Source organism: Sceloporus undulatus, chromosome 2, assembly GCF_019175285.1.
Source record: "Sceloporus undulatus isolate JIND9_A2432 ecotype Alabama chromosome 2, SceUnd_v1.1, whole genome shotgun sequence".
NCBI classification, from domain to species: domain Eukaryota; kingdom Metazoa; phylum Chordata; class Lepidosauria; order Squamata; family Phrynosomatidae; genus Sceloporus; species Sceloporus undulatus.
Genome location: NC_056523.1, coordinates 154,765,050 through 154,782,834, shown reverse-complemented (window position 1 = coordinate 154,782,834; position 17,785 = coordinate 154,765,050). Strand labels below are relative to the sequence as shown.

The following is a 17,785-nucleotide window of genomic DNA, read 5'->3' as shown; positions in this document are numbered from 1 at the left end:
TACACAGGATAATTCAATACAAGTTAGTGTTGTTGTTTTTTTACTCTTTCCCAGTATATTTATGAGGTGGGCATACTTAAGATATTCAAGAGGCTGTGAATACATCATTGATCATTTGCCAAAACATAGAAAGGTTGGCTTGGGCTCAAAATACACCTGCAGCAATAAATGACTGTTCTACTAACATGGGAAGGGGAGTTGAAATTAAGTATGTTATGGTCTAAAACATGATTTGGGGTGCAGACCTTAAAGGGGGGTGCTTTTTTAATAATACTTATGTTTCTTGGGACAAAAAAAAAAGGGGGGGGGAGAACTTCCCCCCAATGAAAATACCAAAATTCCGAATATAAGTTGATGTGGTATGGATAAGGTAAAGCAGCAAAGATGGCAAAATAAATATACAATATTTATTTAATATATTATAAATATAATATTTCCAAAATGTTTGTCTCTACCAATCCTAGTTCAGTTTTTTTCCCTTAAGCAGCTACTGTCGCACTGCTCACATGTGCAAAGAAGGAGAGCATGTAACAGGTTGCTTTCCTTTGCAAATTGCAAAGAAAACAAGAGAACTGCCTTCAAGAGTTAGGTAGGAAAGAATTCTGGGTGGAAGAAACAGAGACACATAGCCTCAAAATATATATATATGACATCATAACACTATTTTGGAAAAAATGGTGAAAGCATGGAAGAAAAATGCCATCCCTGTCTTGATAACATGGTTTGTCTCTTGAAAACATTTCCCCCCCAAAACAACATTCTGCTGGAAGCATTTCTGCTTTAAACATTCTTGTTCATTCATTTGGAAGTCAGGTTCTAAAAATAATAAAGAATTACCTTTTTCAGGAATGCCATTCTTGGCCTGTAACGCTGCCCTTGATCTGCACGCCTGATGGTCATCGTGCCCTGCTCTTCTCAAGCCAAAAAACACAAAATACGATTTAATATTAATGATTTTTTAAAAAGCTTGGCTTAACCAATTGCGGAGAAGAAGAAGGTGATGCTGCTGTTAGGGATTTCCTGAGAACTGCATTACTCCAACTCCCCGGTTTAGAGACTCAAGCCAAGCTGTGGAATTGGGCACTGGCCCGCCATAGCCAATCAGGAAGGAGCACTGAGACTTTATTTGCATAGGTTCGCAGGAGTCTTTCCCGCCTGCCAACACTAGGGGGAGCCCATTCAGTGGGCACGCAATTGCAGACAAGGCTAAGGCTAAAGCAGGGGAAGAGTTTGGCTGCATCTGCACTGCAGAGATAATCCGGTTTGACACCGCTTTAAGTGTCATGGCTCCAGGCTATGGAATTCTGGGAAATACAGTTCGTTGTGGCACCAGAGCAACAAACTATATTTCCCAAAATTCCATAGCATGGAGCCATGGCAGTTAAAGCGGCGTCAAACCAGATTATTTCTGGAGTAAGGATGCAGCCTGTGTTATCACAAGTGCATCTTTTCGCCTTCTAAATGAGCAGCTCAAGGATTAGCAATTGTTAGTAGGCTGCCCACTAGCAAATAAAATCAAACAAACTACAGTTCCTTCTGTCTGTCTTTCTTTAGTAGTATAATATTGTGGTGTGGCAAGATGTGCTGAAACAGATGTGATGTGCTGAAACAGATGGCCCAGCCAAAAAAGAGACTTTTCAAATGCAGGCATAGCTGCATTATTTCCCTCCTGGAATTAAAAGGATCCACGCCTAAGAGAACAGCCAGTGGCAGTGAGCAGAATGCACAAGGCAGCAACTTGTATACAATCCCATTCTGCCGTCTTTAGGCATGCTGACAGATGCACAGACTTGGGCATCCCTCCAGCAGGAAGGGAATTCCAGTTAGATGGCATCCACTGAAATGCTGTTAGAGGTACCTGTGAACAGGCACTAGAGTGGATTGAAGCAGCTGCTTCAGGTGGTAGGAGCTGGCTAATGTGTGGGGCAGTAGTTGTGCTCCTTAGTTATGCTCCCCAAACCTCCTTTGCTACTACAGTTGGCCCTCCATATCCACAGATTCTTTACCAACAGATTCAACTATCCACAGCTTGAAAACATTCCAAAAATATATATCTCCCATAAAGGAAGGCTTGATTTTGCTATTTTACAAAAGGGACACAATTTTACTATGCCTTTGTATATGATAAGACATGAGCACCAAGGATTTTAGTAACCACAAGGGGTCCTGGAACCAAAGACCAAATACCCACTGTATTTCCCTTTTGGAGGGGCAGTGCTGCTGCTTCTTAAACTAGCCTGCTGTGCGCGGGTGCTGTGGAAGATACTCTCCCATTGCTGTTGCCAAAGTAAAATTCAACAGGCAGTTGTCTTCCCTACATGGATGTGAGCACCATCTTGTCTTTTACTTCTAAAGAAAGCAGAACAAGGAAGCATTTGGGGAGGCCCTGGGCCTTGCTGTCATAAACACAGGTAAATGTTGAGGGCCGTCTTAGGTTCAAGGTAGACAAAAATTGCATTTGCCACTATTATGTTGGTGCTGATGGGTGCCCTGACAAAGACAGTTAGCGTGAAGAGCTGCAGTGAGCTTTGGGCCTTTGTTGAACTGCAGCCCTCTATGTGAAAACCATGGAAGAGCCTTTATTTATTTTATTTTATTTATTTTATTTATTTAGGTATTTATATCCCGCCCTTCAGCCCTAATGGCTCTCAGGGTGGCTTACAATTATTTTTGATCAGACAGTTCCCTGCCCTCAGGCTTACAATCTAAAAGACACAACACAAAAGGAGAAGGGAATGATGGAGGGAAAGGGGATGAGGTCCAGTGGTTCTTCTCTCCCTCTGAGGCCTGGAGCAAGGCAGATGGATTGGAGGAGGGCTCTTCCTTCTTCCAGGCTAGTTCTGATGGAGCTGGACCTGCCTGGTGAACTCCCTCTTTAAAAGCTAGAACAATAAAAGTGTGTGTGTGTGTGTGTGTGTGTGTGTGTAAGACAGAGAGAGAGAGATATTCTCTATAGGTGGAGTCTCCTTTACCCGAAATTCCAAAATCCAAAATATTCCAAAATCCCAAATTGGATAGCTGAGATAGTGACACATTTACTTTCTGATAGTTCAGGGTACACAAACTTTGTGTCATGTACAAAATTATTTAAAATATTGTGTATAAAATTACATTCAGACGACGGGTGTAAGATATATATGAAACATAAAATCATTTCATTTTCAGACTTGGGTCTCCAAGATATTGCACGCATATGCAAATATTAAAAAATCTGAAAAACTCTGGAATCCCAAACACTTCTGGTACCAAGCATTTCAGGTTAGGGAGACGTAATTTGTATCTGGGTCTGTCATAGCTTGAAGACCATAAAATCTAGTATATATACTATGAGGAACATGAGGGCAAACATGAGGGCATTAATCTGGGTAGAGCAGAGGTAATGCCATGTCAGTTGTAGTTCAGGTGGTTTGATGCCAACTGGACCAATTTTTTCCTCAGATATTTTGCATGTGCTTGGGGCACTTGGTGGGTATAAAAATGGGGTTGGAGGCACAAGTGACCCACAAGCTGCAATTTTCCCACCCTTGACCTAGACCCTGGTCCCCTTTCTGATCCAGGGGGGCAGGGGTGTGACCCTAGAAACCATAAGGGTGGGATCTTTTGTGGGGATTGTGGGTAAGGCAATATTTCTCTTTGGATAAAATGTATTTTTGCTGCTGTTTGGATTTTCCCCTCCCTCTCTCTCTCTCCTGCTTTTCTAGTGGTTATTTATTTTTTTATGAGACCCTAGTGTGAATTGTTAGTGGAGTATCTCATAATAGCATATAGTTATTAAATTTAGCCAGATGTATGATAATTGTTACTAAATTATCTGGAAATGTAGTTATTAACCACAACAGCCACATTACATGTAAAATTCTGTGCTATTGCAGGGCCATTGGATGCAGTGGAACTCCATCTCTATCCATGGAGAAAATTAACTGGTGGGTGGAATACAAAGGATACAATCAATGGAAATTCTTTTTGGGAAGGTTTGTTTATGAACTCTGAAGAAGTTCCATATCTCCTTTAAGATTAGTCCATGCCATCTAAATCATGTTACACTGCTACAGTTAAGGAGTTAGGAGCTCATCTCGCAACCTCTCTTCTGCCTCAAATACCAGTTAGAGACTGTGGCGGTTTATTCGCACAACCAACAATTGGTCCTACCAGCATGCCATGTTCAAAGCATGTTATGGCAGCTGGCCTTGGCCCAAGTCTCTCCAAGGTATTTGCATGTCTCAGCCCTGTCCCCTCAATCTCCATCCCATTTTGAGCAGTGAGGACTGCCGGTGTTTCTTGCATTCTGAAAATAAGTACAGGCATTAATATGACCTGGAGCCTTGTTTTGTAAGCTCTGCCAGTTGATTAAAGGATTATTCTTGTATTCAAGGTAAAGGAAATAAAAGCCTTCCACAGATTTTCGTGCTAAACTTGGGTAGGGCTGGTCTGCAGAGCCTTGACCTTTCCCCTGACCTATACCTTACATAAGTATAATGACTGAGCAGAAATAATTTGGGGGAATTTTCACAAAGTGATGATGATGATGAAATAGCATCTTTCTTTCAACTCCCCACCCCCTAACCAGAACAGCATTTGTTTTCATAGTCTTCCCTGCCTTCCGCTTCACATGCAGGTATTTTCCAGTGTGTTTTTTTTTCCACAACTGCCTCCTATACCTCTGCCAGCCTCACAACACAGATGCTCCCTACTTGTGGAGTTGGACAAGCACAGAGGACAGATGTCTTCTGGATTCACATTTTTTTTCTTGTTTTAATTTGTTTCTCTTTTGTGTGTGTGTGTGTGTGTGTGTGTGTGTATTATAGTAAAGCAACACTGGCAATATTTTGTGGTATCCTGCAAGTAACTATTGTGTGATTCTGATATACGTCCACCATCACCACAAAAAAGTGGTGTCACATAGTGGGCCTGCATGGTGGACAGGTGCCTTCTAGTTTCTCTGTATGTTTCTTTTTTCCCCCTTTTAAAAAGAATTATACTCTAGCAGTAATGTGGCGTATCATAAAACAAACAAGCAAACAAACCCAAAAGGGGGAATGCAAAGTGCCAGGTTCTGTGCATTCCCCGCCCAAGCAGTTTGGGTTGTTCCTCTTCTTCCTTCCCCTAGCCTTCAGGACCACAAGCATTTTCCATGCACTTGTGTTTTACAGTTCCTAAACTCAGAAGGGTGCGCACGCACACACACACACACACACACACACACACACACGTACACATAAACCTTGAAAGGAAAGGCCATGTCACCCAATCACCCATGTCTCATACCATGCTATACAAGGATCTTTCTGGTTCAGCCACTGAAATGGCACGGAAAGAGAGAGGGTGCATCTTGGAAGACAAGAAAATATACAAAGGGTTATCCTGCCTGTCAAGCATATATCCAAACATGATTGGAGTATGTATGGTTTGTAAATAGGATTAGAGGGCAATGAAGTAGAGTTGTCTCAACATGATATTCTGAGACCAGATCTCTAGAGAATAATAATATAATAAATAATAAATTTTATTTGTATACCACTTTTCCAAAGATCAAAGCAGTTTACAGTCGATTTGATCTTAGTTCAGCTGTATTTTTTCCAAACATGCAGCTGTAATTCTCACATCTTACAGCAAAGAAATAAAATGTAAAATTAGAAGAAAATAACTGTTGCCTTCCCACTCTGTGGGAGATTATTTCATTTACTTGAACTATTTTACTCACTAGATACTTCTCAAAAGTCCAGTTAAGATTATCACACCAAGATATATAATAGCCTTTTCATTAAGCATGCAGCCTCTTTGCTTCTTCTGTGACAGCTTTTCAGTAATTCTGCAGTAGTTCTGGTCTTCCCTAGAGATTTGGTCTCAGAATAGCATGTTAAGAAAACTCTGCTTCATTCTGGAGTCATTGACGTGCAGAGTTCCATCTTGTTTCCATGCAACTTGACATTTATATGAAACTACTGGATAAGAGGGATTTGCCCACACCATCCTACACATATCCTCCAACTTTGGTGCTAATGGCCCGTTACAAACGGGCATAAAAGTACGGACTGGGTCCATACTAGGGTTAGGAAAGGGCGTCACTTCTTGACGCCCCTAACCTTAGTACGAACCGAGTCCGTACAAAATGACGGTGTCCTATGCACACGGGCGCCGCCATGACTACGTCATGACCGCACCGCCTCTAAATGGGGCGGTGCGGTTGTGACGTAGTGGGGCCGCGTGAGGGCGCCTAGGGCGCCCTTTCTGCAGCCCCGGAAGGAGCTCTGTTTCGGAGCTCCTTCCAGCATTGCGTCGCTGGGCGCAGCCTTTACATGGCTGCGCCAGCAACGCAGAGGAGAAAGGGGCCAAGCGGCCCCTTTCTCCTCCTCGCCGCCAGGTGTCCTTGGGGCTTGAAGCCCCAAGGACACCCCTTTCCAGGCCGCAGAGAAGCGGCCTTTTGCAGCTTCCCCGCAGCCTGGAAAGCAGCGGATCGGGGCCTCGGAGGCTGCCGTTGTGGCAGCTGAGGCCCCGATCCGGCGGGGAAAGGGCCGGTTACAGGCCGCCCCAAACGGGCGGTTTGTAACACACCATAGTGTCTGGCCATTTCCAAAGAAATTAATGGGTTGCCCCCCTCCCCCATACCTCCCACAGTAGTGGAATTCTCATATGGCACCTAGCCTATATTGTAAGACAGTGCATCCCAAACATACCCTCCAAACTCAATGCAACTCCTTCAAGCCATTTTCATGGAAAATAATGGGGTGCTCTGGCAAGAACCCCAAATGGATTTAGTGTTAGGTTGGACCACTCCAAACATACTTTCCAAATTTGATGGAAATCCATCCAGTTGTTTTTACATACAGATAGTCCTCTGGAGCCATGGATTCAAGCGTTCACAGCTTGAAAATATAAAAATAAAAAAAGAGAAAATATAAATTCCAAATAACAGAGCTTGATTTTACTATTTTATATAAGGGGCACCATTTTACTATGTCATTGTATTTGACAGGACTTGAGTATCCATGACTTTTGATATCCAGAGGGTCCTGGAAGCAAACCCCAGCAGATAACAAGGGCCCAGTGTAACACAGAGGGAAAGGGAAAGTTAATTTTATTCATGTAGTTAAGTGTTAGTGTCCAACAGTCCCCTTCATCAGATTTAGGAAGGGTTATCCTGAGTTTCAAGCACATATCCAAACATGACTGGGGCCCATGTGGATAGGGTTGCCATAGCACGGCCCCCCCCCCGTGACCAGCACGGTTTTGGGGGGGCCCTCCCGGTCACGGTCCGGTTTGGGCCCCCACCCGTGCCTGGTCCCCTGTTTGGGGGCCCGCTCCGGCCATTGCCGCTGCTGCTAATGCGGCTGCTGCGGCGCCAACCCACCTCCTCCTCCAGCTCGCCTTCCTCGCCTCCAAGGCGAGGGCTTGAACACTGCCCAGCCCAGGCCTCAGTAGGGGGTAGTGACAGGCACGCGTGCGCGCGCGCAGGCAGAGGGAAGTGGGGCAGGGAAAGCGAGGCCCCATTCCCTTCCCTGGCTTCCTCCCCTGGCGACGGAGAAAGCCAGGCAGAGGTTTGGGGCTTCGCTTCAGCGAGGCCCCACTCCCTTCCCTGGCTTCTTCCGTCGCCGGCGGAGAAAGCCAGGCAGGGGAAAGAGCCTTTCCTCTTTCTCCTACTCCTTCTGCCTCCTCTCCTCCTCCTTTTCTTCCTCCCCTTCTTCGTCTTCCTCCTCCTCTTCCTTTCTTCTTCATCTTTTTCCTCCTCTTCTTCTTCCTCCTCTCCTCCTCCTTTTCTTCCTCCCCTTCTTCCTCTTCCTTCTTCCTCCTTTTCCTCCCCTTCTTCATCTTCTTCTTCCTCCTCCTCTTCTTCTCCATCTCTTCTCCTCCTCCTCCTCCTCTTCCCCTCTTCTTTCCCTTCTTCTTCCTCTCTACTTCCTCTTCTTCCTCCTCCTCCTCTTCTTCTCCTCTTCCTCCTCCTCTTCCTCCCCTTCTTCTTCATCTTTTTCCTCCTCTTCTTCTTCCTCCTCTGCTCCTTCCTCCCCTTCTTCCTCCTTTTCCTCCCCTTCTTCTTCATCTTCCTCCTCCTCTTCTTCCCCTCTTCCTCCCCTTCTTCTTCCTCCTCCTTCTTCTCCTCTTCCTCCTCCTCTGCCTTTTCCACTCTTCCTCCTCTTCAATGCCCAAATGTGCTGTTTGGAATGGGGGAGGCAGGTTGGCCAGAAAGGGAAGTCCATTTCTGCCATCTGTCTAGGAACAATGTCAAAATGTCCTCCATTTTGATCATGCCTAAGAAACATGCATTTCTATTAACACTTTTTAAAAAGCATCATTTTTTGCGTGTCCTCCATTTTTACAAAATATGTCCTACATTTGAAAAATTTGTCCTACTTTTGTCCTACATTTGTCCCAGTTTCGAGGTCCAGAATTATGGCAACCCTACATGTGGATTGTAAATAGGATTAGAGCCCAAAGAATTACAGAAGGTATAGGCTGAGAATTGCCTCATTAGCTTGTGGCTATTCATTAAACATTTTGTTGAGTGACAGCAGATAACCACGCGTTGATATGCTGATTGACACATACAGTAGATTTCCTTTGTTCAAACAGCTACAGGGATAGGGAACTGGAGTTCAGGTGTTTCTTCTTCTGTCTTTGCAGTTTGTTTAAGAAGGACCAGTTTAAGAGCAGCTAGTCCTGGCTGACACGTTCCTTCCCAATATTGCTGTTCTTTATATGAATGAATTCAAAGATATAGCTGTGTTAGTCTGTAGAATCACTATGTAGTCAGAAATTTTGTAGCATCTTTGAGACTAACTGGAAGAAAGAACTTGGCAGTATGAGCTTTCCTAGACTTAAGTCTACTTCCTCAGATGCACTTGAGAAAGGAGACTTAGGGGCCTGTACAAACAGGCCAAAATAAAGCTGCTTCGGGTCACTTTGGAGGCATGCTGCTTAAATGACACACGCATCTTAAGAGGCCAGAAGCTGTGACAAAGCCATGCTCCAGTCGTTAGGATCAGAGTGTGGCTTTGGCACGGCTTCTGGCCTCTTAGGACGCAGGCATAATTTAAACAGCATACCTCCCAAGTGATCCAAAGCAGCTTTATTTTGGCCTAACTGTCTGGCCTCTTAGGTCTACAAAAGCTCATGCTGCCAACTTCTTTCTTAGTTACTAAAGCGTATATTTGATATGAAACTCTATATTTGTATGTCATAGTCATAGAAGTATAGAATATGGAGCATCCTCATGAACAGCCCCACCTGTTCAGCTACCTCCATTGTAGTAAGGATGGGTGAGACTTTAGTTTCAGTTCACTTGGGCTAAGAATTTACCAAAATTTGTAAAATTCAAATGTGGGAGAAAGTGAAACAAACAGATGTGTTTATCCCTCGGTTGTATGCATTGTACAGTTTCATGGTGATTTGCAGGACAGGTCTATCCGTGCCGAGGAGCCATACATGAGCTTTCGTAGCTTTATACGAATGGTTTTTGTGGTAAATGCACCGCCAATCTTGGAAAGAAATTAGGCCCAGGCCCAGAGGTGACAGGAAGGTGTTTTTCTCCATGGTGGGTTGTGGAATACTTTGCTACTTCTGTACTGACACCTTGCCCAAAGAAATGTGTGCGTGTGTGTGTTTTAAGGACTGTTAATTTTTGTTGGTCATTTTAAGGTATGTTTTAAATAATGGTTTAATTGTATTTTAAGGGGTGTGGGTGGGATTCTGGAGTATGGGTCTGTATTGTTTTAATGTGTAAGCACAGAGAGGCGGGATATAAATGCATTTTATTATTACTGTTATTGTTATTCACTTGGATCCAAAACACACTGCGGAAATAACCCACTTTGTGACCGCTTCAACCGCCCTGGCTCAGCGCTAGGTAATTCTAGGAACTGTCGTTTTTGTGAGAAACATTAGACAGAGAGAGAGGGAGCTCTGGTGCCACAAATAAACTACAATTCCCAGAATTCAATAGCATTGAGGGCAGGGCAGTTATAGTCCTGTCAAAACGGATTATTTCTATCTCCAGTGCTCGAGGGACTAGGCGCGCGCATGCGCGCAAGGGGGGAGTTCCAACGGCAACCTCACGCACCGCGTTCGAGCCCACGTGACAGCAGCGCGGCTCCCTCATTGGTCGGGAGGCCCCCTCTGCGTCACGTGCTCGAGGGACTAGGCGCGCGCGGGAGGGAAGGGGCGTGGCCGTTTTCTGGGAGGGGTGGAAAATGGCGTCCCCTCGGCGCAGGCGCAGAGCGTCCCAAGGCCGGGGCGGCCGCTCCCTGGCTTGGCAGCGCTGCTCCTGTGTCTCTCTCTAAGATGGCGGATTTCCTGCCGTCGCGGTCGCCGCTGGCGGTCTGCTTCCCGGGCTGCCTACTGAACAGCAGCGAGGCCGAGCAGCAGCGCAAGTCCAAGGAGATCGACAAGTGCCTCTACCGCGAGAAGACCTACGTCAAGCGGCTGGTCAAGATCCTACTGCTGGGCGCCGGCGAGAGCGGCAAGAGCACCTTCCTCAAGCAGATGCGCATCATCCACGGACAGGACTGGGACCGCGCCGCCCGGGAGGAGTTCAGGGCCACCATCTACAGCAACGTCATCAAGGGTGAGCGCAGAGGAGGGGGACTCCGCTTCCACTCTTGGCCTGGCTCAAGGCTCTGGAATTCTGGGAGTTGGAGTTTGTTGTGGGCCCAGAGCGGAGCGAGCTTAAAGAAGGAAGGCCCCACAACAAACTCCAACTCCCAGAATTCCAGAGCCTTGAGCCAGGCCAAGAGTGAAAGGGGGCAGGAATCAAGCCTAGCAAGACACACTGCAGACATAACCCACTTTGAGACCGCCTCAGCTGCCCTGGCTCAGGGCTAGGGAACCCTGGGGGCTGTAGTTTAGAAGAGCTGCCTGGCAGTGAGGCCTCTGCCTGGGAGTGTGGTGGGGTCTCCGTGTCTGGGTGGCCATCAGTCACAGGGAGGGCTTGGCTTGTGCCTCCTTCCTGCCTGGCCACCCAGTCCAACCCTCTGCCATGGAGGAACAGACGGCCATCCAGCCTCTCTTTAAACGTTCCCAAAGGAGAGTCCAGCACTTCAGGCCAAATAGCTATTCAGCTCCGCCCGCCAGCAATCTCTTCAAGATGGTTCCCTGTTGTCCCATGTTGTTCCACAGACCCAGGGTTACTTTTTATGATTCTGTGAATGAGAAGAATGCCAGCATGGGGTAGTGGTTTGGGCATTGGGCTCGGACGCTGGAGACCAGGGTTCAAATCCCACTGGGTGACCTTGGGCAAGTCAAACTCTTTCTCCTTCAGAGGATGGTAATGGCAAGCCCCCTCTGAAGAAAATTGCCAAGAAACCCCCATGATAGATTCACTTTGGGGTCTCCCGAAGTGGGAAACGACTTGAAGGCACACAATAACAACGTGAATGATAAAGTTTGTAGTACATGGTTTGAAAACTTAGCCGGATCAGGCCATGGCAACTGCACACCGCAGCCCCGATCCAGCCTTTTGGAGTGTGAAAAGGAGCCGCAAAAAGCAGCCCCTTTTTGCGCCTTCAAAAGGGTGTCATAGCTGCAGCAGCACAGCTATATGTTGCTCGTTCTGTGCTGTGTCATAGGGAAGAGGAGCACCATGATAGTGTGTGCCGTATGGAGCGGAGTGTGGCATCATGGCACCCTGGGATGGAGTCAGGGCATGCGTTATCTGGACATGAGGCCCCAACTCAACCCCCAGGGCAGCCTTTCAGGCCAATCTGTACAGGGCCTTAATTGAAACGTCTGGTGGTGCATTTGTTATCTCTTGTCATGTATTGGAAGGAGAAGGAGCTGAAAGGGCCAAAGCCATGAGCGGTTGATGAATGGATGCTGACCTACCCATTGCATATCCCATAACAGAACAGAGTAGAACTGTTTTTCATTTAGTCTAGTCAGACATTGCACAAAACTGTCCAGACAAGCGTGGAGAACTGAAAATTATAGAACTACAGTAGAAAGAAATGGTGGTCATGTTACAAATGGTTGCTTAGCAGTCTAGAAATATGTCCTGAACTTTACTAGTAATTGGTGTTTCTGTAGCATTGCTTAGTGTGCTTTTGTGCTGTCTTATGACAAGGAAGCAAGCCATCTAAATGGCTCTCAGATATCAACTGGTTTATATGCGCTCTCTTTCTCTCTCTCTCACACACACACACACACAGAGAAACCCTTAAAAATAGAGTTTGGCTTGAGGTACAACTAGTGACATATTATGGTACAGTCTAAGATTACAGTTTAAACCTGTTCAATCTTGTTTTCTCTTGCCACTTCCTTACAGTTTGCTCTATTTTTGTGCATTTTCTGGCAAGGAAATCTGTATGAATTAGAACTATCCAGTGTCAAGTAATAAATGCAGAATATAGGTTTATAATTAATGGGCTATTAAACCTGAAAATTATGTATGCATTATGTATGTCTACAATAAAAAGAAGTGTATTGGTATGTTTAATCTATAGACAACTATTCATGGTAATCGCACATTAAGACTTGCTTTGTTAAGAAAGAGAAGCCACCTGGGTTGTTACACATTCTTAAATTGATCCAGAGTTAATATTCTTTAAAAAAATCTAAATATACTTTCCAATTGGCAACTCTTTCATACTATTTTACAAGTATAAAACCAAAAACAAATCAAAATCACTTATTTTCCATTAAGAGCAAACAAGCTCAAACAACATCAGAGTGACAACATTTTAGAATGCTTGGAGTTAAATTTAAGAAAGATTATGGTAAAAATGAATACAGTATATGGAACTTGTCTCTGTGTGTCATAGAATTAAGGTGTTATATCCAGACCTAGACATATTTGAGTAGACTAATTTACGTGTCCCATTGGTTTCAATGGGTCTCTTCAGGTATCACTGCATCTCCATATGCTAATTTTATAATTATTATTTTTTTTAGTCCAAATTAGTGCCAACACAGCTGGCATGTAAACTATTTGAAGGGAACTTTGGAAGGTATGCATGGTGAAGCAGATACCTTTTCATTTTTAAGTTTACTACAGTACTTTTTGATATTGCTAAATGTGACATCCTTGTTATCCATTCCAAAAGAGTTGTAGTTTTAAAGATTAATACCCTGTTCTGGCAGTTATTTTGAGCATATGTGGAATGGATGTCCTGCAAGTCAAAACTTTTAAAGATCTGGTTATGTAGAAAGTGGTGAGGGCAATTAATCTAAGACCACCTTTTCATGTAATTAAACTGGTATAGAATTAGTTCAGTTGATTCATGGGGCTATCCATTTGTAAGTTGACTGATATGTTCGTTCCACCTTGCTCTTGTAGAATGATAAGGAAGGTGTTCATTTCTATCCATATTAGTGGAGATTAAAAATTGCACTATTTTCTCTCATCTATTAAGTGTCACAGTTTAAAGCTAAACATTAAGCCTTTGCATGTATGTATCACTTTTTGCATTTTAAGAGAATCTGATTACTCAGTTTAATGCAATACCAGAAGTACTTGGAAACTAATGCATACTTTCAATTTTGTTGTAGGTGTAAGAGTTCTTGTAGATGCTCGAGAGAAACTTCATATTTCTTGGGGAAATCCTGCTAACCAAACAAATGGTGACAAGCTGATGGCCTTTGATACTCGCTCAGGAGTGGCAGTGCAGGGGATGGTGGAGACCCAGGTTTTTTTACAGTATCTTCCAGCAATAAAAGCTTTGTGGGCAGATAGTGGTATCCAGCATGCCTATGACAGACGCAGAGAATTTCAGTTGGTAAGAACATCTCTTAATATTATTGTTCTTGTTCAAACACACTTTAAAATGCTTCTGCAAGTGAATTAATGTTATAATTTTTGTACTTGAAATAGTCTAAACAATTTTAGTTGATGTATGTGTTATTTACAGTGCTACCTCGGGTTACGAAATTAATTCGTTCCGCCGTTCCGTTCGTAACCCGATAATTTCGCAACCCGAAAAGGCTTTCCGTTAGCGCTGGAAAGCCGCTAGCCGCGCTTTGCGTTTGAATTTCGCGCCGAAATAAATTTCGTAACCCGAAAAAAATATCGTAACCCGGAACAGTTTTTTCCAATCTAACTTTTTCGTACCCCGGAAATTTCGTAACGCGATCATTTCGTATCCCGGGGCACCACTGTATTAGTTACCATTTATATACTGCCATTCCTCCAGTAAGCTCTTGACAGCATACATGGTTGTGTTCCTCTTCATTTTATTTTTACAGCAGTCTCACAAAGTAGCTTATACTGAGAAGGAGTTACTAGCCCAAGTTTATGCAGTGAGTTTCATGAGTTGAGTCTTGTTCCAATGTACTATTCATATATTACACTGACATGCGATTCATAGAAAAAGATGTAACTTATCCATAGCAAAGCAATTGGAGCAAACTATGTAAAATTCACAGTGCTTCCTGCTTTCTTCCTTTAGAAAAAAAGAAAGTTATTTTATTAGATGAAGATACACCACCTAGTCTGGTATGATTTTTTGTTTGACAAAGGATAATTGAGGCATGCATCAAGGATGTTAATGTTCTGGAAGTCAAGACTGTGGCAGAGTTTTGAATTTAAACATAATATCACAGAAACTACCACCCCTCATATACTAGTTCTTTGTCTCCTTCTTGGAAAAAATACTGTGTATGTGCACTGTATATGTCTTATTAAAGGCAGACTGAGTTTGTGAAAGGAACTTAAGGAACAATTTAAAGAAGCAGATATAATGACAGAAATTTATGTCAATGAGTGTTTTTTCCCTCATGGTTGCAAGGCAAGAGGCAATTGTACATGCAGTTGTGTCATTTGCTTGTATTAATACCATTGGCATCTTAAGATTCACAGAGGCAGAACTAAACATGAGTGTGTAAGCTACACAACAGACCTACAGTTCTCACCTCATTTGTCATAAGGCAAATTTCCACGATAGAATACAGTAAGTTAGAAACTGAAATTGAATAAACATTAGCTGTAGTCTAAGAAGTTCCTGTTTGTCTTTTGAGAGAATTATATTTCCTAATTTATTTCTAAACTAATCTTATAGGAGTCTTAGATTTTGGTTTTTTAAAATATTGATAATATCGCATTTATTCACAGTTCATGCCACTGTTCATTGAACTTACGTTTCAGGACAACTAGTGTTCAGCCTAGTATGTATTTGACTCACTGCTTATTGCAGTCTGAATTCCGAGTGCCAGTCCTAATGTGGCCAAAGGAGCAAGATGCGAGGAAGTATTGACAGACCCAGAGAAACAAAACAAACAAACAAAATCACCCCTTGGGAAAGGTGTTCTCATCAGTCCAGTAAGAACTAAGGATGCTTAGAAAGCAAACAAAGCTGCTTGTTGAAAATTAAAATAGGAGAGTGAGACTAGAAAATGGAATGGAGACCCTGGTACTGAACAGACTGTACTCATTATTAGAACCTTTTGTTGTATGTCTTGCTTGTCAATGCACAGGCTCAAGGCTTCTTTAGTTGTTGACACAGTGGTGCGTGGATGGATGCCTCAGAAACAACCCATCATTTGCAAGTTCTAATTTAATAAGAATTCATTTAACTTAATGTGTCTTATAGGAAATAGGAAATATGTAATAGAACCAGTGTTTCATTATATGATAAAGAAGCAGAAGGAACTATGTACACGGAACATTTGCTTGCGTAATCAAATCATGAGTTAACTTCAATAAAAATATTATTTGTTTAAAACAATCATGAGTTGCCTTTTCTTGTGAACCGAGTAACTATTATATAATTCACCCTCCATAGAATGAAATGAAGAACTATGACATTACAGTTTCTCTCCTTTCCAAGTTGTGATGCATGTAGGTAGCAATTTCTGCTCAGCTTACATTAAGTTTTAAATTGGAAACAATGGGTGAGATCAAAGATATGCCAGTGGAGCTCTGCTTGGATAACTGGGCTTTCCTAAGACATCCTTCTCTATACTCCCTGACAAACTGCTCCTGAGTTTGAAGAGATTCCCATAAAAGAAAAGGATGTTGTATTAGGCACTCCAGTGGGAATGCAGAATTGGTGTGCGTATGTGTGTGCGTGTCTGTAAGTAAGTATCTTTCCACTTACATAAGGCACCATAGTGTTAGGAAACCAGCAAGATTTCTTTAATATATTTAGGAAAGCAAAGGAGCAAGAAAATATGTATGCGCATGGCTTATTTAAAACATGTTCATATGTGTTACCAGGTCAGTTATGTGCAAGTGTGGAAATGGAATGTATCAAGTAATGTTTAGGCTTCGGAGTGTATGGTGCGGGGAGGAAGGAAATGTCAAACAGTTTCAGTTTTGTTTGTGCACTTCAGTGTTTCTTGACTTGAATGCTGGGCCCAAGCAGAGCTTTCTGCCAATCATATGTAGACATAAAGAAAAAACGGTTGAGATTACTTTATGTGGACTACTTCTGTAGAGTCGATGCACTCTAATTTGTATATGCAAACACATTGCTTTTACTGTCAGTGTATCATAGTAACAAACTCAGTATTATCGGTTATTATACACTGTACAGTACCTCTTACTGTTTTTTAAGCTTAACATTGCTAGCCACGTCTCACTTTACATTTCTGTTGACTATGACTACTTTCCTTCCTTTCATACGTCCGATGTGTACACTCAGATATTGCAGTATTTTTCATTTGAAGCTTTGCTTAGTTGTTGCTTTTTGTTAATGTAACCAATGCAGAAATTCAGCTGTATTTTTAAAGCCAAATTTTGAGTGGCATTTTTAGTATTTAATTTGTTTTATATGCTGGTCTAGAGTGTAGAAAACTAGTTGGCTTTAATTCTGGACATTTTGATATTCAAAACAGTTTAGTTATGCTCAGCAAAGAAAGAAAGAAACTGTAGAGGTTGTAGAAGAAAATATTCAATTAATGCAAATATGTATATGACCGCCTTCAAAGATAATTGGTAATAAAAAGGGTGTTTTTATTATATTGGGGCTCTCACGTATAATGCAGCATAAACCTTTTTAGAGAAGAGCTGATTTTTTTGGATAAAGTTGTTGAACTAAACTCTAGTTAGTCCACAAAAACTTACTCTTCAAATCTGTTGTTCAAGATAGTAGAAAATGTCCTTGTTTTTGCTCTAACAGACTAGCATGGCTAGCCATTTCCATGTCTCCATATAGTATATGTCTGCTGATGTCAAAACGCCATATATTTAACTTTGTTCTTGTTAAGTGCCTTCAAGTTGTCTCCGAGTTCTGGCAACCCTATCCCAGGGTTTTCTTGGCAAGATTTACTTAGAATGGATTTTCCTTTGCCTTCTTCTGAGGCTCAGAGAGTGTGACTTGTCCAAGGTCACACACTGGATTTCCATGGCTGAGCTGACATTCTTACCCTAGTCTCCAGATGTTGTAGTTCAGTCCTTAAACCACTATACCACACTAGTCTCTTGTATTTAACTTACAAATTTGTTTTACAACCTCATTACTTTCTTTTCATTTGTCTAACTCTGTGGTAATGTGAACTGTTAGGGGATAAGAGGGTTTTTTTTAAAATGTTATGTAAAGATGTTGTAATCTTAAATAGATTATGTATGTTATATATTTAGAATGGACCAAAAGAATCAGATAACTCTGAGGGTATGGAATAGCCTGAGCCATGTGTTACGCAGACAGCATTCAGTAAGAGATTATTAGTCCAACCCACACATGTACAGTGTTGTATAAATAGTATTATACCTTGCAGCCTATTAGCTTCTTTTTAATCTCCCTCTCACTTTTTGTCATATTAGGAGGGGACCATTAGCTGTTTTCATTGTTTAATATGTACTAAATATAGTAGCTCCTCAATGATTTTTAGAGTTTCTATAACAGCCTGAAATACAGTTTGAAAG

The 17,785-nt window shown here is 42.7% G+C and overlaps 2 protein-coding genes across 2 annotated transcripts in view; both read left to right on the top strand.

Moving 5' to 3' along the window:
- MAP2K6 (mitogen-activated protein kinase kinase 6) overlaps positions 1 to 17,785 on the top strand; it is a 1,063,669-nt gene that overhangs the window by 42,074 nt on the left and 1,003,810 nt on the right. The gene's annotated exons all lie outside the window — the stretch shown is intronic.
- GNA13 (G protein subunit alpha 13) overlaps positions 10,181 to 17,785 on the top strand; it is a 47,430-nt gene continuing 39,825 nt past the window's right edge. Inside the window, exons 1-2 of the mRNA XM_042449729.1 lie at positions 10,181 to 10,555; positions 13,474 to 13,700. Of these exons, the coding sequence (XP_042305663.1) occupies positions 10,273 to 10,555; positions 13,474 to 13,700 (510 nt within the window). The 5' untranslated portion in view covers positions 10,181 to 10,272. The remainder of the gene's footprint in view (positions 10,556 to 13,473; positions 13,701 to 17,785) is intronic.